The sequence below is a fragment of the Mytilus californianus genome, unplaced genomic scaffold (genome assembly GCF_021869535.1).
Source record: "Mytilus californianus isolate M0D057914Y unplaced genomic scaffold, xbMytCali1.0.p SCAF_3, whole genome shotgun sequence".
Taxonomy (NCBI): domain Eukaryota; kingdom Metazoa; phylum Mollusca; class Bivalvia; order Mytilida; family Mytilidae; genus Mytilus; species Mytilus californianus.
This window is the reverse complement of record NW_026262679.1, coordinates 111,608,100-111,630,578: the sequence shown is the minus strand read 5'-3', so window position 1 is coordinate 111,630,578 and position 22,479 is coordinate 111,608,100. Positions and strand designations below refer to the sequence as shown.

Here is a 22,479-nt window from a genome sequence, read left to right as displayed (position 1 = left end):
GGTCATGATCAGATGAACCAGGCCAGACAGATATGTACACCTTACAATCATTCCATACACTAAATATAGTTGACCTATTGCTTACAGTACTTGAAAAACAGATCAAAACACAAAAAACTTAACCTTGACCAATGAACCATGAAAATGAGGTCAAGGTCAGATGAAACCTGCCAGACTAACATGTGCCCTTTACAATCATTCCATACACCACATATAGTTGACCTACTGCTTATAATATCTGAGAAACGGTCCTAATCACGTAACTTTCACCTTGATCACTGATCCATGAAATGAGGTCAAGGTCTGGTGAAATCTGTCTGATGGACATGTAGGTGTTGCAAGGAGCCCATATACCAAATATAGTTATCCTACTACTCATAAGTGAGAAATTCACATGAAAAAAAAAATTTTCAAGCTGTCGCTGAACCATGAAAATGAAATCAAGGACAAAAGACACATATGACAGATGGAAGCTTCATAACATAAGGTATCTGCAAACAAGGTATGAAGCATCCAGGTCTTCTACCTTCTGAAATATAAAGCTTTATACAAATAGTTTACATCCCCGTTGCCGCCGGATAGTAATAGTACTAATACCCATGTCTCCCATACTGCGAGGAAGTCTCAAGCAAGACAAAAATCATAATATTAACAAATGTTTGAAACATAACTTTAAAGTTTATCCTGTTCTACTCAATTTGTTTGCCCTCAATGTATTTAGCTTGCTACGCAGTAACGGAAACTGAGCTGTATTTTGAAATCAGCTTCTGTAATTTGAGCATGTGACAAATCAAGACTTGAAATATGCAAGAAGAACATGCTGTGGACAACTTAAGATTGATTGATTGGTTGATATTTGGTGTTTAACGTCACTTTAGTACTATTGGATTCATCATGGCAGCCAGTTTTTTATTGGTGGAGGGAGCCTTAGTGCCAAGAGAGAACCACGGACTATCTGCAAGAAAAGCAGCAATCAAAGTCAATTAAGATTGGAGTGGAATGCACCTGACACTTGTGGGGTTGCAACTCACAACTTCAATGTTGACAGGCTAGTGGTACAGTACTACTTAGACCACTCGGCCACTGAGGCCCCTACACAACTTCAATGTTGACAGGCTAGTGGTACAGTACTACTTAGATCACTCGGCCACTGAGGCCCCTACACAACTTCAATGTTGACAGGCTAGTGGTACAGTACTACTTAGATCACTCGGCCACTGAGGCCCCTAAACAACCTCAATGTTGACAGGCTAGTGGAACAGTACTACTTAGACCACTCAGCCACAGAGGCCACTACACAACCTCAATGTTGACAGGCTAGTGGTACAGTACTACTTAGACCACTCAGCCACAGAGGCCCCTACACAACCTCAATGTTGACAGGCTAGTCACAGGTACAGTATACTACTAAGACCACTCGGCATCTGAGGCCCTACACAACCTCAATGTTGACATGCTAGTGGTACAGTACAACTTAGACGACTCAGCCACAGAGGCCCCTACACAACCTCAATGTTGAAAGGCTAGTGGTACAGTACAACTTAGACCACTCAGCCACAGAGGCCCCTACACAACCTCAATGTTGACAGGCTAGTGGTACAGTACTACTTAGACCACTCGGCCACTGAGGCCCCTACACAACCTCTATGTTAACAGGCTAGTGGTACAGTACTGCTTAGACCACTCAGCCACAGAGGCCCCTACACAACCTCAATGTTGACAGGCTAGTGGTACAGTACTACTTAGACCACTCAGCCACAGAGGCCCTAGAACTCACAATCTCAGTGTTGACAGGCTAGTGGTACAGTACTACTTAGACCACTCAGCCACAGAGGCCCCTACACAACCTCAATGTTGACAGGCTAGTGGTACAGTACTACTTAGACCACTCAGCCACAGAGGCCCTAGAACTCACAATCTCAAGTGTTGACAGGCTAGTGGTACAGTACTACTTAGACCACTCAGCCACAGAGGCCCCTACACAACTTCAATGTCGACAAGCTAGTGGTACAGTACTACTTAGACCACTCAGCCACAGAGACCCCTACACAACTTCAATGTTGACAGGCTAGTGGTACAGTACAACTTAGACCCTTCAGCCACAGAGGCCCTGACAACAGAAGAGAAGTGTACTATATAATTACAATAAATCAGTATTAGTATATATCTTTCATCCCCTTAAACTGCCATATAAGTAGGTTAATGACACGTTTCCTTTACTTGTATTACTAACAGTCAGAGATGAATGGGATTAAAGACCGATCCATATCATGCATATATCGCCACTTGTAATAAAGTTCTACTAATGTAATACACTTGATATTTATAATAAAACCATATTTTGTAACAGATCTCGGCTTATTCTGAAGCTTTATATCAGTTAGTGGATTCATCTATATATTTCTTAAGTCCTTTTATTAAGTAACATTTACACTCTTGAGGGAAAACCTTGGGGTTAGAATTGGGTATAGTGTCTCTGTCTGAAGTGTATCCCCTAAGATTATGGCACTCCCTGGTAAAGTGTTTTACCCACCAACCATCTTTTGTTAAGGTTCATCACATTAAGGACAGATGCTACACAACTAACAATGTATTTCCTGTCTTAGTCTAAATTTATTCCTTATATCTTTTCTGTTTATGTCATGTATGTTCATTTCATATCATCCCTTTAGGTTAATCACCCCATATAGCCTTTTTCTGTTTATATCATGTATGTGCATTCTATATCATCTGTTTCAGGCTAACCACCCTATACAGCCTTTTTCTCTGCTACTGATGTGTAAAATACCAACTAAGACAGATCTTCAATAAATCAATTTTGAGTTGTTTTTTATGAATGAGTTACACCGGTTGACCCGTTTATTCCTTTTATTCTTATAAAGTAAAAATAGATTTATTCAGGACATTAGCTGGAAGAACTGTCTTAGTTATTTTTAAAATAATGTACAAAAAAGGTAAATTCAAAGAAGATTTTTACTGTATTTTCAAGGAAAATTTATTACTAATTGGGGAGATCCTCTTACAATGGTATTATGTAGGTTAAGCAGTCTATCAACTTATACCTTATATATACATGTAACTGTATCATTCAACTTAATCAAGTACATGTATATATGAAATATAGGAAATTGTAACACTCTTATTTGGTCTCGTGATTAAGTTTCATAATTTCTTTACTTCAGAGAAGTAACTATCTATTCCGTATTCTTCTGAAAAATATTCTCATATTGACAAACACATAAATGTCAAATGTCAAAAAATAATCATAACAGAAAATGTCATTATGTTTTCAGTACAACGTATTAAGGAAATAATCTGTTTTCAATGATTAAATCTATCCATGGTCTTCTTTTATTCATATAATTCATATATATAGTCAATATTTTACAGTTTAAAATGCATATTTATTCAATTCTACACCATATGTGACAATTTTACATGATTATTTATACATGTATGGCCATAACTTAAAATCAATAATATTAACATGTAAACTGTAAATTCCACTATTTGTTTGATTCTTGCATAATATTACAAGGGAATTAATTTATATGTAAATTGGTAAAAAATCACTTGCTATTACATCATAGGTAACATATTACTCTTGTTTAGCAGACCATTTAATTGAATGACAATAAAATCAAATGTTTTATTTCCTTGTGTAAATACATGTACATGTATCAATCATATATATTTTTTACCTGCTAATTATTTAACCATCATTAATCATTTTGAAAATGTATTTATCTGTAAATATTTCAAAACTAAAAGTATTACATCAATGATTTCATGAGTAAATCCTTACATAAATAAATAATTTTGTAAATGAAGAATGTAATCATTCAAAAATATTTCCTCATTTAAAAATCATAGATCAATTGAATTGTTACATGTATTGCGTTAAAAAATGGTTTTATTGTTTAATATATTTATATTACATAAAAACATTACAAAAAATATATCACATACAATCCATCCCTTTCTTTTATATTAAATAGACTAATTTCACATTTCTGAAAAAAACTTTAAACATGTAATAGAGAGGCCAAAAATACCAAAGGGACATTCAAACTCATAAGTCGAATAAAAACAGACAATGCCATGGCTTAAAAAGAAAATACAAACAGAAAAACAGAAAAACAGAAAAACAACAGTACACAAAACACAATTAAAAACCGAGCAACACAAACCCCACCAAAAACTGGGGGTGATCTCAGGTGCTCTGGAAGGGTAAGCAATCCTGCTCCACATGTGGCACCCATTGTGTTGCTCATGCAAGTACAAACCTGGTGATAAGTTTAATTCGGTAGGTCACATTTGGGGAAAAAGGGACAAGATTGTAGACAACTGGAACATATCTGTCGTCATCTGTGAAACAGATATTCCATTACGGTCAATAAACTTGTGATGGCATCCATAAAATTTACAAAAGCATGATTTCACTTTCACCACTTGGAACTCTTGGTTTAATAGCTTCCTTGTGAGCAGAACCTTCTAACAAGGAAATCATGATAGGAAATACAAGCTGTAAGAATGTATGATAGCAGAGCCAAAAGTCACAGACAAAAGATCACAGGACAGTTTTGATTAATTAAATAGAGAGATATATGCAATCCATGAAATTGTGGATATTACAATCTATTTTCTTCATAATGTAGACATGAAAATGCTTATCATAATTTTGTTATTCCATTATTTTCAAAGTTACAACTCATTCAGTTATATCTAAATGATTGTGAAAGAGGGAGAGAGAGAGCTTGGGTGGGACAACATTTTTTTATACATGTTCAAGTACAATATAAATATGTAATTTTCATATTGAAGCAGAAATATTTTCCTCTTCATAAGGGATGTCCTCCTTTAAATCTGTAAGTGTCATATGCATGCACCCAAACTAAATAGGCCAAATAAAAAAAAAGGATGTGTGTTATCTGCCAGCTCATCTACACTATTTCTAACCAACTACCCTAATTTGTTTATAACATTTTCCATTAATCACATTTAAAATCACAATATCTCAAACTGGACTCAAGTTAAAATAAACCGATCCTAATATTATCACCATCTGACAGTACGTACACAAAGGTATTTTTTTGGCCTCACACATACTGTATAAAATTTTGCATATAAAAATGTTCAAATTGAAAATCATTGTTCAAGTATAGATCAACCTATTGCATAAGAAAAAAAAAAAACGATAAAAAGACAGGGTTAAAATTTCTGAATTAAAAGTAAAAGTCACTGATAAAAAGGGGTATCAGCAACAATTTTGTATCAATTGCAAAATAAGAACACCAAAAAACTAATAAAATGCTTCGCTGGGGCGCAGCTTGATACGACCGCAGAGGTCGAACCCTGAACAGTTGGGGCAAGTATGGACACAAAATTCAAGCTTGATACAGCTATGACTTTGGATTGTCATTAAATATTTGACACAGCATAGGTTTCTGACACAGGATGAATGTGGTGTAAGAACTGGAAAAAATTTAATTTACCTATTATGGTGGAATATCCATAAACTAAATTGTTTGTTAATTTCAATATATCAAAGAATATGTAGAATTCAATGTTTGATGTAATGTAATAAAGTTGAAATTTGGACCGTTTTTGTTCAATGTGGACCAATTTGGTAACATGTATAAATAATCAAAAATCTAAATACATGGGAGCCCATTTAAATACATCATAAAGGTATTAAAATAGAAAGTGACATCATAGTCATGGCTAAAAATAAACAAAAATCCTTAATCAGCAACATTTAAAGTAATATCTAAAAATAAAATTCCTTTGTAACCATAAAAGCCCATTTAAATACATCATAAAGATATTAAAATAGAAAATGACATCATAGTCATGGCTAAACATAGCAAAAAACCCTTAATCAGCATCATATAACAGTAATATCTAATCAAAGCACGAAAGCGCTGTAAAGGCAGTTAATTACAGGTTGTGTGTATTTTAAGTCCAGTTATATCATTATCTTGCATAGTACAGTGTACTTATCAGAGGTGGCTTTCAGTATTTAAGATTTAGAGTTCTCTAATGATATTGAATAAGTTTTATGAATGTCATATTCTGAGCACTATATGAAGGCGATTGTTCTCACTTGTTTATGAACTAGTGCATTATGTCCAGTTTGTACCTTTTTTATCTATGTTTATAGTCAAATTAGTTATCAAAGGTACCAGGATTATAATTAAATACGCCAGACGTGTGTTTCGTCTACATAAGACTCATCAGTGACGTTCAGATCAAAATAGTAACAAAGCCAAACAAGTACAAAGTTGAAGAGCATTGAGGACCCAAAATTCCAAAAAGTTGTGCCAAATACGGCTAAGGAAATCTATTCCTTGGATAAGAAAATCCTTAGTTTTTTCATTGGCAATCATAACACATCTCCTTATTTATATAATGATCTATATTCAACGACCTCAGGTACAAAAAAAATGTATGTAACTAAACTATGATGGGAAACCTTTGACTTCTTTCTTTATATAAACTTTTGATTTGGTACCATAGAACTATGTAGAGTAAATGTACATTGCAACATGTCAACTCTTTCAACTCCAAGCAAAATTATATTTCCAAGCATAAAGTAATTTATGAATGAAATAAAATGCTCCGCTGGGGCGCAGCTTGATATGACCGCAGAGGTCGAACCCTGAACAGTTGGGGCAAGTATGAACACAACATTCAAGCTTGATTCAGCACTGAATTTGGATTGTAATTAAATATTTGACACAGCATAGGTTTCTGACACAGAATGAAAGTGGTCTAAGATACTTAAAAAAATTTAATTTACCTATTCAAACCATATCATTATTATTTGCTTTTATATATAAATCAGAAATAACCAATTTAAAATGGAAAATTTTAAAGAAAAAAAAGGAAAAAGAATCCCCCCCCCAAATTTTTTGAACCCCCTTATGATTCATCACCCCAAAACTCAATCCCAGCCTTCCCTTTGTGGTATGGTACCTTGCAGTACAATTTCAGAGAGATCCATACACTTGAACACATGTTATTGTCTGGAAACTAGAAAAATGCTTGTTTTTTGGCCCCTTTTTGGTCCCAAATTCCTAAACGTTTAGGGCAATTACCCCTAAACTCAAACCCAGCTTTCCCTTTGTGATATGGAACCTTGTAGTACAATTTCATAAAGATCCATACACTTACACACAAGTTATTGCCATGAAACTAGAAAAATGCTTGTTTTTTTCCCCTTTTTGGCCCCTAATTCCTAAAATTTGGAGGCAATTACCCCCAAAATCAATCCCAGCATTCCCTTTGTGGTATGGTACCTTGCAGTACAATTTCAGAGAGATCCATACACTTGAACACAAGTTATTGTCTGGAAACTAGAATAAACTGCTTCGCTGAGCGCAGCTAGATACGCCCGCAGAGGTCCAACCCTGAACAGTTGGGACAAAAATGGACACAATATTCAAGCTTGATTCAGGTCCAAATTTGGATTGTAATTAAATATTTGACATATTATAGGTTTCTGAATAAATGTAGTCAAAGATCTTGAAATTGGTTATATGAATTGAATTTATATTCAATTAAAGATTTCTTGCTGTTGTGCAATACTTAGTAAATCTGTTGTCAGACTATAAACAAATAAAGTTCAATTAATTCTCAATGTCATATTAGAAATTTATGAAAATAAAAAGGGAGCTTACATCAATAGATATAAACAATTCACCAAAGTTTCATGAGAATTGGTGACAGAATTTTTGAGTTATTGTCCGAAAACTGGAAAATCACCCCTTTTTTAATGAATAAAACCCCATAACTCAGAAATGTAAAATGTAAAATTTATAAAATTCTAAAGGGAGCTTACATCAATACATACAAACAATTCCCCAAAGTTTCATTAGAATTGCTGAAAGCATTTTTGAGTTTTTGTCCAAAAACTGGAAAATCCCCCCTTTTTTCATGAATAAAACCCTGCAACTCGGAAACGTAAAATCTAAAATTTATAAAAATTGAAAGGGAGCTCATGTCAATAGATATAAACAATTCACCACAATTTCTTGCAAGTTGGTGAAAGTATTCTTGAATTATTGTCCAAAAACTGGAAAATCCCCCTTTTTTTAATGAATAAAACCCCATAACTCGGAAACGTAAAATCTTAATTTTATTAAAATCGAAAGGGAGCTCACGTCAATAGATATAAACAATTCACCAAAGTTTTATGCAAATTGGTTAAAGCATTTTTGAGTTAATGTCCGACATGTTGACGACGGACAGACGGACGGACGGACAGACGGACAACGGTATACCATAATACGTCCCGTAAACGGGCGTATAAAAATGCTTATTTTTGGCCCCTTATTCCTAAACTTTTTGGGCAATTACCCCCAAACTCTATTCCAGCTTTCCCTTTGTGATATGGAACCTTGTAGTACAATTTCATAAAGATCCATACACTTACACACAAGTGTTTGCCATGAAACTAGTAAATTGCTTGTTTTTTGCCCCTTTTTGGCCCCTAATTCCTAAAATTTGGAGGCAATTACCCCCAAATTCAATCCCAGCATTCCCTTTGTGATATGGAACCTTGTGATACAATGTCAGAGAGATCCATAGACTTGCACACAAGTTATTGTCATGAAACTAGGAAAATGCTTGTTTTTTACCCCTTTTTGGCCCCTAATTCCTAAAATTTGGAGGCAATTACCCCCAAAAATCAATCCCAGCATTCCCTTTGTGATATGGAACCTTGTGAGATCCATACACTTACACACAAGTTATGTCTGGAAGTTACAAAAATGCTTATTTTTGGCCCCTAATTCCTTAACTGTTGGTACCATAACCCCCAAAATCAATCCCCACTTTCCTTTTGTGGTATTGAACCTTATTTTAAAATTTCATTGAGATCCATTCACTTAAACTAAAGTTAGAGTGCGAAAACTAATGTGTCTTCGGATCACGACACCGACGACGACGCCAACGTCATACCAATATACGACCACAAAATTTTTTTGCTGTCGTATAAAAAGGAGTTCTTAATTAAGAAATAAACTGATTCGCTGAGCGCAGCTGGATACACCCGCAGAGGTACTACCCTGAACAGCTGGGGCAAAAATGGACACAATATTCAAGCTTGATACAGGTCTGAATTTGGATTGTAATTAAATATTTGACATATTATAGTTTCTGAATAAATGTAGTCAATGAACTTGAAATCGGTTATATGAATTGAATTTATATTCAATTAAAGATTTCTTGCTGTTGTGCAATACTTAATAAATCTGTTGCCAGACTATAAACAAATAAAGTTCAATTTCTTCTCAATGTCATATTTGAAATTTATGAAAATCAATAGCGAGATTACATCAATAGCTATAAATAATTCACCAAAGTTTCATGTGAACTGCTTAAAGCATTTTTGAGTTGTTGTCCAAAAACTGGAAAATCCCCCCTTTTTTAATGAATAAAACCCCATAACTCAGAAATGTAAAATCTAAAATATATAAAATTCTAAAGGGAGCTTACGGATTGATAATTTAGTCTTAGATGCAAGATTTTTTTATCAGTTGTTAGTGGCTTTGAACTAGCTGTCAGTAACTGCGAGTACTCTCAGATTTGTACTTAGTGTCTTTTTGTTGTTTGGATGTACAACTACCCAACCACGTCCACTTGTATTTGTATTTATCCATCTGATGAGTTTAGCCTCTTTCAACTGATTTTTATAGTTCTTTCTTATATTGTACTGTTACACCACTGTCCCAGGTTAGGGGAGGGTTGGGATCCCGCTAACATGTTTAAGCCCGCCACATTCTGTATGTACATGTATGTGCCTGTCCCAAGTCAGGAGCCTATAAAAGTGTAATTCAGTGGTTGTCGTTTGTTTATGTGTTGCATATTTGTTATATTTGTTCATTTTTTTACATAAAATAGGCTGTTAGTTTTCTTGTTTGAATTGTTTTACATTGTCATTTCTGGGCCTTTTATAGCTGACTGTGCGGTATGGGCTTTGCTCATTGTTGAAGGCCGTACTGTGACCTATAGCTGTTAATTTCTGTGTCATTTGGTCTCTTGTGCATGTGTGGAGAGTTGTCTCATTGGCAATCATACCACATCTTCTTTTTTATATTTACATCAACAGATATAAAAAATTCACCAAAGTCAAGGTGAGACAACAAAACTTAGTTGTAAGATCTCTGAAATTTTTTACAGGGTACGAGTTTTTCTCATTGTTGGAGATTGTACGGTGACAGTAACACCTGTTACTGCTTAAACCCATTTCTTATGCACTTTAGTTTGATAAACTCACTGAATATCATACCACATCTCCTTATTTCTATATGCATTACAATTTACATGTGCATGTAATTGTAAATACATGTATATATATATCAGAACAAAATTCATTGCGTCACTTTTATTTATGCATCCTTTGGCACAATACAAGTTCTAAAATTACACAACATACAACATGTACAACAACTAAATGTTATTTCAGATGAAAGTTTTGTTTCAGTTTCATTCATAGGATTTATTAGAATTTTGTATGTTTTGCCAAGTCCAATAATTCGCTCTATGTGACATAGAGACATAGTTGACTAAACCACCAGGTGTCGAACATTCAAGAATTTTCAGTGTTTCTGTTTTTATTTGATGAAAAGGTTGCCTGAGCTCTAGGAGCTTTAGGTTTTATCACGGGATATTCTGTGCTGTCAATAATAATCCAAGTCGTAGGAAACTTTAATTTGAAGTTGGATGGTGAAAAATACCTGACTAAAACACTAGATGGCCAAGTGTTAGCCTCACACCACTGTTTAGACATAAAAATAATCCATGTATACACAATATTCTTAACACTAGATTCGATCTAGAATCTAGACAGTTCAAAGTTGGTTGTATGATGCCTCAATTTCATCAAAGTCATAAAAAAACTGATTTTCAACTGACACCCTATCAATTTGAAAATATATGTATCTCAAACAATGTGCTGCTGGACCAAGTGTGGTCAAAACAAATAAAAATTTAGTATACAACTCTAAACCGGTATAAAAATGCATGGCTGTGTCACGTGTCTTCATTTCAAAATTCTCTGCTGAAAACATAGGCATTGATGGTGTTTGCGTAATTCCATCTGTGAAGCTCAACATTAGCTCGGCAGTTGGTGGTGGACAGTCATAAATCCTTTCTGCAGTATGAATGACTTCTTCAGGAAAACCAACTTTACAATCAAAACTTTCCTCTAGATTTCTACTACAATATTCATCAAGTTTAGTTCTTTTGTTTTCACAGGAAACTGCCCTGATTTTTCTTTTTGCGGACGATTCAGTCTCTTGCTTGGTCCAGGAAAATAGGCTGGGAATTGCAGTAGACTTAAGTCTCTGTATGGTGGGTTTGCGCCCTGAAAAAGGTTATAAAACATTAGATTTTTTATAATTAAATGAACTTCCATTAGCAATGTATACTTTGTACTACCTGGCGAAATATTAACTAGATTTATTCATTACAATCTGGATAAAACTATGTTTGCCTGATTCAATGTATGTTATGTAAATCCAAAGGACAAACAATGAGAGACTTATGCAACAAACGTACATTGTTTGTACCTAAATAACTATAATATAGATGAGAGCATGTCATTGTTTTGTTCCTGTTAACATTGTCATTTATATTTTTCAAGAAAGTCTATGAGGCATAGCTTATGCATTCCTGTCATTACTACATTAGCATAATTACTGCTAAAATAATTCTCAGTATGATATACCTCTTGTAAGAAATCATTATAATTGTAGCAATCACCAAAAAATCTCAAACAGATCACATTGAATCGTAATCCAAAAAATTATGAAGTCTTGAATTACCCACCCCCTTTTATTCTAAAACGATAATTGCGGTTGTAAACAGACTTTGGTTTATTCGCATGGAGATTACATATATAACTATATATTTCATAAAGAAAATAGAGTTTTACCATGAATAGTTTCCTGCACGTAGTCTTTTTCAGTAAAACGTGCCTTGCAAACAACAGCTGATTGAGATGGACTCCACGATATCATCGTGTTCTCGTCCAATCTGCGTATGGGCCATGGCGTTGATCCAACTTTTCCTTCTTTTTAAGTCATTTGGAAATGCATGTCCTCCTCTTAAATGACATCCAGGTACACAACAACAAGTACTTGGCATCGTTAATTAAAAATATAACTGAAATAGTTGCACAGTGCAGAAACCGGAAGAAGAGGAACAGGATCCGCTACCACGGCGCCACCTATTCAGGAACGATAATTTGCTACTTTATATAACTGCGAAAATAACGTTAGACGGGTTCACGTGCATAAACAGAAATGCGCTTTAAATTGTATAATATAATTCATGTTCAGTCGACCTTTAATTATTATATCAACGACTGAAATGATTTATAAACATCTAGATTGCAGATAACACTCGAAATTAACCCGAGCTCTTTCCACACGGAATTCAAATAATTCTAGTTTGTCAATCGGTTGACTGCTTATAATGCAAAATACTAATATATCAAAAGTTTTTAAAACTAACAAAACACAATGATCGTTTCTCTATTTCCCAATGTAAATGAAATGAAACAAAAAACATTTTATATCGCAATAAGAAGAGGAGAGAATTCAACATTTCCGGATCTACTTGGAGTCTAATGACCCCCCACGTAGATAAGTTGGATATCGCGGAAGGAAGGATTAACCCGGCAACTAGAAAGGCATTAAAGCACTGCCTTTAAAAATGGAAATTACATCATAAAGGTATTAAAATAGAAAATGATATCATAGTCATGGCTAAAAATAAACAAAATCCTTAATCAGCATCAGCATCAGCAACATTTTATAGTAATATCTAAAAATAAAATTCCTTTGTAACCATAAAAGCCCATTTAAATACATCATAACAGATATTAAAATAGAAAATGACATCATAGTCATGGCTAAACATAGCAAAAACCTTAATCAGCATCATTTAACAGTAATATCTAAAAATAAAAATTTCTTTGCAACCATAAAAGTAAAATAGAAAATGACATCATAATCATAGCTAAAAATAAACAAAATTTTTTTTTATTGGCAAATTTTAAATGGAGTTTATTATACTAAAACAATAAATTTGCAACCATAAACATGATAAAACCCCATTTAAACACATCATAAAAGTATTAAATAATTCAACTACATCATAAGGCTATAAAAATAGAAAATGACTTCATAGTCAAGGCTAAAGGTAAACAAAAAACCTTCATCAGCAAAATTTTATATTGGCAAATTTCCAATGAAGTTTATTACACTAAAATTGTTGGCAAATTTCCAATGCATTTATTAACAATAAAGTTATTGGCAAATTTCCAATTTACATAATTTAAAAGCAGTGTAGATGAGATATTTAAATGAGTTTGAATTACCAACCTTACACTGCTTTTAAATAATGTTCTTTACTCAATTATTTGTCTATTAAAATGGAAACCCTTGTTTTTTAACCTTTTTTCCCCTTATTCCTTAAACATTAGAGCCATAACCACCCTCCCCCCCCCCCCCCCCCCCCCCCCCCCAAAGCCAATTATTACTTTCCAATGTAACCTAAATTTCCAATATACATAATTTTAAATTTCAATTCCTCATGATATATAACCGTATCATTATTATTTTCTTTCATATATAAATCTGAAACAACCATCTTTAAATGGAAAATTTTAAAGAAAAAAAAAGGAAAAAAAAAATCCTACCTCCCACACATTTTTTCAACCCCCTTTTGATTCATCATCCCCCACCTCAATCACAACCTTCAATTTGTGGTATGGTACATAGCAATACAATTTCACAGAGATCCATACACTTGAACACAAGTTTTTGTTGCAAACTAAAAAAATCCTTATTTTTGACCAATATTTGGCCCCTTATTCATAAATGTTTGAGCAATTAACCCCAAAACTCAATTCCTACTTTCTCTTCGTGATAAAAAATAACTAACTTAAAATGTAAATTTTAAACAAAAAAAAAAGGAAAAAAAAAAATTACCCCTTTTTTGACCCCCGCCCCCCTTATGATTCATCACCCCCACCCCCCCCCCCCCTTCCCCCCAAACCAAGCTCAATAACAGCCTTGCCTTTGTGGTATGGTACCTTGTAATACAATTTTAGAGAGATCCATACACTTGAACACAAGTTATTGTCTAGAAACTAAAAAATGCTTATTTTAAACCCCTTTTTAGGCCCCTTATTACTAAACGTTTTGGGCAATTACCACAACACTCAATTCCAGCTTTCCCTTTGTGAAATGGAACCTTGTAGTAAAATTTCAGAAAGATCCATACACTTACACACAAGTTATTGTCATGAAACTAGAAAAATGCTTGTTTTTTGCCCCCTTTTGGCCCCTTATTCCTAAAATTTTGAGGCAATTAACCCCAAAATCAATCCCAGCATTGACCCTTTGTGATATGGAATCTTGTGGTACAATGTCAAAGAGATCCATATGCTAACACACAAGTTATGTCTGGAAGTTACAAAAATGCTTATTTTCGGCCCCTTTTTGGCCCCTAATTCCTTAACTGTTGGTACCATAACCCCCAAAATCAATCCCCACCTTCCTATTGTGGTATTGAACCTTATGGTAAAATTTCATAGAGATCCATTCACTTAAACTAAAGTTAGAGTGCGAAAACCATTGTGTATTCGGACGACGACGCCGACGCCAACGTCATACCAATATACGACCTCAAAATTTTTTTGCGGTCGTATAAAAACTGCAATAGTTTGTAATAGACCGAAATTGCCTGGAAAGACTCTACTCTCCATCACCCCAATCTAAAGAAGTTATAACAGAACTTACCAAATGTGGAATCTTCTCCTAAGTCTTTCCCATGTTTACACATGTGTTCACCAAGTGTACCCTCAGGTTGTGGGTAGGCACCTGTTTTTGCCTGACCTCTCATTTTCGATATTGTGTTTACTGTTCGTAATTTTGCTCTGGAGGCTGAAATAATACAGAAAACAAATACTATTATATGATCAGCAATTCGTAAAGCATTAAATATTTTAACTTTTTCAAGATTTGTAACTATATTGTTTGATATCAAAGGATATAATAAGACTTAATTATCTAAAATTATTGCTGAGAAAAACCTTTTTGTATCATTATAATTTCTTTTATCTTAAGCAGCAGCATCATCTTCATGTAATCATTCATGCATGACACTGTAGAGTGCCAGAGGGAAAAACATATTCTGATTTTCAATTACGTGTATTTCCAATAGAACAAAATGTAAGATTTGCTTTTGATTAAGAATTTACCTTCAAATAAATCACCAATAATTTGACACTTGATACGGACATGATGGGGTCTATATAAAAATGAATCTGTTTCCTCTGTAGTTTTGTATACATTATAATTAAGATGAAAATTTTAAACTTTACTTATTTTCTGACATTGTTTTTATTCCCCTCAATCATTTATCAACACAATCATAGTTACAGTATGACCTTTAAGACATGATAAAATTTGTTTCCAATTTTTTTCCAAAGAAGCAAAAATTCTCATGAAGTATCCTAATGACAGTGCCTTAGACATTGTTCAATTTATCAAAATATAACAATAGCAATCAGATAGTTATCCAGACACTTCATTTTATCAATTTTAATACACTCTACCTGGATTGGGTTGTAGAAATTCTTCTGTTTTACCTATCAGGTCATCCACACATTTTCCCATGACATCTGTTTTCTAAACAAAAAAAACTCATTCATCAAAACCTTGTTTCTTTTCTTTTCTGCTGTAACGTTTGTTTTTACTGCTAAAAATGTGTTAAAGGATGATGATGATGAATGGCTGTGTAACCCAATCCCCCCCCCCCCTTTCCGATGCAAGTTTCATGCATATTCAGGGTAAGAACATGAGAATGATATGAATATGAACATTGCTTTGTAATTGACCGACACACTCAGTTTGATTTTTAATGTTCTAGTTCACAGTTCACATGTCATCTTTACCACAACACATTTATCTGATTTCAAGCTGACCAGTCTTTGCTTTTACTTCTTAATACAGTGTGCTTACATTGAAGCAGCAACTATCAATTTTAAAGTCTTCAGTTTACATGACCAAGGATCCAACCCATGGCCTCCCATACTTCAGACAAGCATGCTATATAGCTACCATGATGTGTTTCAGGCCAGTCATCACAATCTTCGATAAACTAGTATGTTACTAAACAAACTGCTTATTACGATTTATTGTAGTAATGTGTTAAAAATATGTTTTTATATGTACTGTAGATCTATGGATTCACTATGTAAAATGATTGTTGATACTTTTCTTTAGTTGTTAAATCCTGTAGCAACCACAATACACATAAATATACAAACTACTCACTCTTTCCATTTCAATAAATTCATCATCTAGCTCTGTTCCTTTAGCACCACCTATCTTTTCACTCATATACTGCAAAAAGAGAATAAAAAGCACCAATATAAATGTCTGGAATGAGATATTACCATGTACCTGCACCAGGTCTAAGCCAAAGCCAAAAATGGAATGATTAAAAACAAAAATATAATAATTTAAATAAGATTTTTTATTGATTTATTTCCGCCAATCATATCCTACAATGTGGTACTTGATAAAAGTATCTACTGTTTTGTAGAAAACATATTGTACTGCTTGATAGCTCCCAATAATTGGTTTCCAATGGCACCTACATGTACTAGTACAAGAAATGCTCTATTAGTCATGGGCTGCCCAGGCTTGTTTTGGCCTGAAGTAAAGACATGATGCATTAACTTTGGAAGCTATTCTGGCAGACACTACAGCAATCAGTACACATATATGTACAATGCAATGGCACCTCAGAGCCATTAACTATGACTTTCATGTTTACATAGTTCCAAGTCATCTACGAGGGTTCTCCTTATAAGAAGTTTATAATGGCATACATTTACATACAACTTTTTAAAAAATTTATCAGATTGGATGTATTCGTAATTTGCATATATATGTATGAAATCCGGATATGGTGTACATATTTTTGCACCTCATGTTTGCCGTATACCATCTTTTCCGCAAGTTTATTGTTTTCTGTTTGGTAATAAATTAATAATAAAGATCCATTTTGTTACATCTTGTGATCCGTTTATTTGGCAATCGCCAATGGCAGTCAGCAGGATTTAAGAACATACTTTGTTCGACCTGTAAGTCAAAAGCGTTTTGTTAAAATATACTTTTTCACTTTTTCGGTCTTTTGGAAAATGTTGTTTGTGCTGTATTTAGACCCCTCTACCAAGAAATTTATTTTGCATGCACACATATAAAAATTGCGGTTTTAATCCAACGCAATCATAGGTTTGATCTATCTGTGTTACGACGCTAGATAAAAACTGACAAGGAAAGGTAACACCCGTCCACCGAAAGCTTTATTTTAAAGAGCCTAGGTGGTCGAGTGGTCTAGTGCCTCGGGCATAGTGCAAGGGGATTTGGTGCCACGATATCTCAGTAGCATGAATTTGAATCCCGGCCAGGGAAGAACAAAAAATTTGCTTCCGCAAATTTACAGATCTAACATTGTTGGCATGGGCTGTTGTTTAGACGAATTATATATATATATATAGCACCTCAATTTATTTACCACTCTTCAATAAGAGAATACTTTAACAAGAGTTTAAAAAATTCACTGTCAAGGTCTAAGCCAAGGACTTGCATCAAATTATTTAGTTAAGCTCAGATAGGAAGCAGTCATGCCTTATTACCTTTTTTTTTATAAATTTAACTGAATTCGTGAAATCTGATTTAAAATTTCAACATTTCTTTTACTTAATAGTTTTTGATTCATGATTTATATAATTTATTTCAACGCTCTCAGTGATTGAAAAGGACAATTAAGTTTTTTTCAGAACAAGTATGTACAAAGGAAGTCAGTATTGGCATTTTATATGCTTTTTAATTTTTCATCTGCTATTTGGTCATTGCAGCATTACTGTAAACTGAAATAATCCTGGAAGTAGATACAAAACCTACATGTACATATATGCTCATTTATGTGATATATTTTCCCAGACATAGTATACATTTTAGTTTTGATTTTGCAACCTTTGACCTCGATAATGCTAAACCATGGTAACAGGTTTGGTGTTGTCATGATCTGTTCTCTAATTGGAACAAAAATGATGCCATTGTTGATGTTTCGAACATAGGTTTGTTTAATATTTCGTGGTGTAAAGTAGGTGAAAGTTCTGAGATAGAATCTATCCTAAAACAAGGGTACATTAAAACGTTTAAACACGCTGCAACTGTTTGCACCTGTCCTAAGTCAGGAATCTGATGTTCAGTAGTTTTCGTTTGTTGATGTGGTTCATAAGTGTATCATACTTTAACTTTGTTTAAACCTGTTTATTTACTTTTGACTTTAATTATTTATCCCTTGTAATTTTTTATTAACTATGTATTTGCATTCAGGTGTCACAGGTCAAATTTATTCGTTCATTGTGTGTTAATTTACATTTTGTGATTGAGTTAAGCCTTCCAATAGATATTTTATAGTGTGTTTTTCTATGTTGTGATGTTATACTATTGGTTCAGAAAAGGGAGAAGGTTTGGTACCATTAAAACGTTTAATCCCGCTGCAAATGTTTGCACCTGTCCCGAGTCTGTCCTAAGTCAGGAATCTGATTACAGTAGTTGTCTTCTGTTTATGTAGTTCATACGCGTTTCTCGTTTTTATATAGATTAGACCGTTGGTTTTTCCCTTTGAATGGTTTTACACTAGTAATTTTTTGGGGCCCTTTATAGCTTGCTGTTCGGTGTGAGCCAATGCTCCGTGTTGAAGGCCGTACCTTGACCTATAATGGTTTACTTTTATAAATTGTAACTTGGATGGAGAGTTGTCTCATTGGCACTCATACCACATCTTCCTATATCTATTTACAGATGGAAAAAAAAATATTAAGATGTTAACATTTAGATAAACATAATGAAGGTAGTGAAATGGTCATTAACACCATAATAGTCCATTGCCAAATTGTTTCTAAATACAAATGTATATAGGTTTTCAGTGAGCTTACTACAATCACTTGTTTTGAATCCTTAAGGATTTCAATATTATCTGTACTACTGAATTTTCTCATCATGTTCAGTAAATCTACACTTGAAGCAGGGTTGGCAAAAACCTGGGTTTTATGAGTAATGCCCAGCCCAGTGGGAAATACTGGGAAAACCCGGGTTTTACAGAGTAATACTGAGCAATACTCGGTAATATGAAATACTGGCCTTAATTTTAAAGGGGATTCAGTGATTAATCTCAAATGCAATACATTAAAGATATTTATAAAAATAAAAAATAGTATTTTGATTTATAAGTTCACTTGTTTGAGACTCTTATTATAAAGTGTATAAATCTGACAAATTATTGTACCAGCAACTCTAAGACAAGTGTACGTGTACATGAAGACACATTAGGCAAATGTGAAAAGCTTTTCTCAATAATCCTCCTAAAAATCTATTTAAAAAAAAATTCGACATTCTGTCTAGATTTGTCAAATGGTTATAAAAATAAAGCCAAAGAATTCAATTTGATTTTTTTTAAATATATATACAACTATTCTAAAAGAATAAACAATTATATGTAAGGAAAATTACTTTTAAACATTTCTGTTCATTGCTAAAAATGTTTATTAAGCAGTATACATATGTACATCACTAATTAATAAGTAATTATCCAGGTTATATAACACATATATGTTTATATAACAATAATCAGCCTTTTCATTTCTATAAGTATTCATGACATGTCCCCTCAGGTTGTTAATTAACAATATGATAGTATAACAATAAATATTTACAATTCACTTAAACACTGCAATAAAATGTATTTTTTAAAAGTTTAGATTATCAAACATGCTAAAACAAAGCTTGGAAATTGACAAGGTATCCTAAAATGTACAAAAAACTTGTATTTTGCCTACAAAGAATTATTGAAGAAAAGGAAGAAATTGAATTTTCAGTCCTCTAGAAATGACTCTCAATAGTTATCTGTATGTAATTTTTATATATTTAGCTACAATACTATGAAACTACAAGAAGTCTTTACTATTCTGTGTCAAAATAAGCTTAAAAAATCATATTGCCCAGTATTACCCATTTCAGGGAGTATTGCTCAGCCCATTAAATCCCGGGTAATACTTTGCCAACCCTGACTTGAAGTTTATTAATAAATTAGTTTATTTAGTAATTTCAAGTTCCTAGATAACAATACGGCAACCGTAATTATTTAAAAGGTAGACAACTCTAACTAAAAAAAAGTATAAAAAAGTACTGAAGGATTAAATGGAGTTTCTTTAACAATGGAAATACATTACAATATTTTTAGAAAACTTAAAATTTATAAAAAAATTATAATCTTTTTTTAATTAATTAAGATAGGGCTATCTACCTTTTTGAATGATTATGTTCCCCATATTGTTATACAGGGACATTACATACAAGAAACACGAATCCGGGTCCATTCGCGCCCATTCTCGTTGGCCCCCTTTCACTTTGGCACCCTACACATTCGCACCCTACACTTTCGCACCCTTTTTATTGGTTTTGTGTTTAATAATTTTGTAATCGAGTTTTGGTAAGTGTATTGCTGTAAATATTTTTTTTTTCATTGCTTCAAAATAAAGTGAGATTCTGAAAACATTTTTTTGTGTTGAATAAATCTTAATCATCTTTTGGTTAGTAAATTGCTATAAATTTATGTTTTCCTTGTTTCAAAATAAAGTGAGATTCTCACGTTTTTTTTTTTTTTGTGCTTAATAAATCTTAAATTATGTTTTGGTTAGTGTTGTGATATAATTTTATTTTTCATTGTTTCTTAATAAAGTGAGATCAAAGGGGCCAAGCTGTTAAAATCAATTATCTTTCGTGTTTTTCTTTTAAAATCTTCAATGTTTTACTCATACCAAGCTAAATACATGCAGTATTTACATCAAAGCAAGTTAAAACAACAATCATGAGGTCCGAGTACACAGTTATTTTGTAGTGCATTTCTTTAAGACAATAAATGAAAATTAAAAAAATCCCACCTGCGCTTTCTCAATAATATTTTTACAGTGTGTTGTACTACTTTTGGGACAAATCATATCAAAACTATAGAAAACTTCATCGGCTCTAACTCAAAATATGGACAATTTCATGTTAAGGGGGTCTTGAAATCTTCTAACTACTTCCAAAGTGCTAATTTTTAACCTTTTTCAGCTGGACCAAATCACTACTTCACTTTAAAATTCATGACCCAAATTTTTTTACAGTGTAATTTCACCCCCCTACTTGCTATTTGAGGCATAAAACATGGAGAAATAAATTTGGAAGGGGTATAAAAAAAACTGGCAAGTAACACACTGTCCACACTAGGGACTATATTCATGGACAACGAAAATCAAAGGACGATAACTGTGTACTCGGACCATGATTTTCAAACACACAACAATAATACCAAATTTAGCTGTGTATAAATACCAATTAGCAGTAATCATACATTTGTACATAATGAACATTTAATAATTAATCATCAAATTGATGAAAAAATAAAACAAAAAAAAACATTCATATAGGAATTCCCCAATTTTTATTCAGGAAAATATATTTTTTTTGGTATTAACATATAAAAAAGTATCTAATAATTCAACTAAAATTTGAATAAAAATTGGGTGCAAACGTGTGGGGTGCGAACGTGTAGGGTGCGAAAGTGTATTGGGCGCGAACGGACCTGATACCGTCATAACCAAGAAACACAAATCGAATTCCTGAAGTTAAATTGAGCATTTACTTAGTAAAAAATGGCATGCATATCAAAATTATAGACTTTATTATCTATAAAGCCATATTTCTCCATTCAAAATAGAGTTTTCAGGTAATATCCATCGGTTATCTGGTTCAAATTGAGTTTTTGGAAGTTCTCTGGAAATCATTGTACTGCTGTGTCAAGCACCAAGCCATACAAAATCAAAAAAGATTCTATCTTTCAGAAACAATAAATGCATTTAACTTTTATATATACATTTTTTGTTTCTAGTGAATGCTAGGCCTTATAACTTTTCAAACCTGCACATGTTTTCTGTACTCAGAGAATTTTTAGCCATATTTGTCCATTTGAAATGATGAACCTTAAAGTATTTCGAAATATATATTCAATAAGTAATCGTTTTGCCTTTTGGTGGACAACAAATCTTTAAAAGTTCCTATTGTTTATCCTGTAAGTCTACGACTGAACTTTGTTTATATACCGCTAGTTATACCTGATTTGCTTTGTTGAACTGTTTTTTTAATCCTGCGAACGACATCTTTGGTAATGTTTGTTTCACTTAAAAATAACAAATCTAAAATTAGTTATGTTTACTCCCATCCGGAAGTCTTGACGTTAGATGCATGAACTTCGCAGTGAATATCCGCATAAATAATTTTTACTTTAATTTTTCCTTGTCTTTAACAATATTCTATAAAGTTTAAAGTCTGCTTGTATTGT

General features: G+C 33.2%; 2 protein-coding genes across 3 annotated transcripts in view; both read right to left on the bottom strand.

The window, feature by feature from the left end:
• LOC127735833 (endophilin-A3-like) overlaps nt 1-22,379 on the bottom strand; it is a 59,057-nt gene extending 36,678 nt beyond the window's left edge. For both annotated transcript variants that reach the window (XM_052246221.1, XM_052246222.1), the window contains exons 1-4: nt 22,253-22,379; nt 16,356-16,424; nt 15,635-15,707; nt 14,817-14,960 (exon numbers count right to left, since the gene is read on the bottom strand). In XM_052246221.1, the coding sequence (XP_052102181.1) occupies nt 14,817-14,960; nt 15,635-15,707; nt 16,356-16,424; nt 22,253-22,297 (331 nt within the window). In that variant the 5' untranslated portion in view covers nt 22,298-22,379. The remainder of the gene's footprint in view (nt 1-14,816; nt 14,961-15,634; nt 15,708-16,355; nt 16,425-22,252) is intronic.
• Nucleotides 10,376-12,505, bottom strand: LOC127735842 (uncharacterized). The gene is made up of 2 exons (XM_052246234.1): nt 11,942-12,505; nt 10,376-11,371 (listed from the first exon to the last, which is right to left on the bottom strand). Exons 1-2 carry the CDS (start codon nt 12,024-12,026, stop codon nt 10,857-10,859), a joined length of 600 nt encoding a protein of 199 aa, XP_052102194.1. The 5' UTR covers nt 12,027-12,505; the 3' UTR covers nt 10,376-10,856.
• Nucleotides 22,380-22,479: the final 100 nt, after the last annotated feature.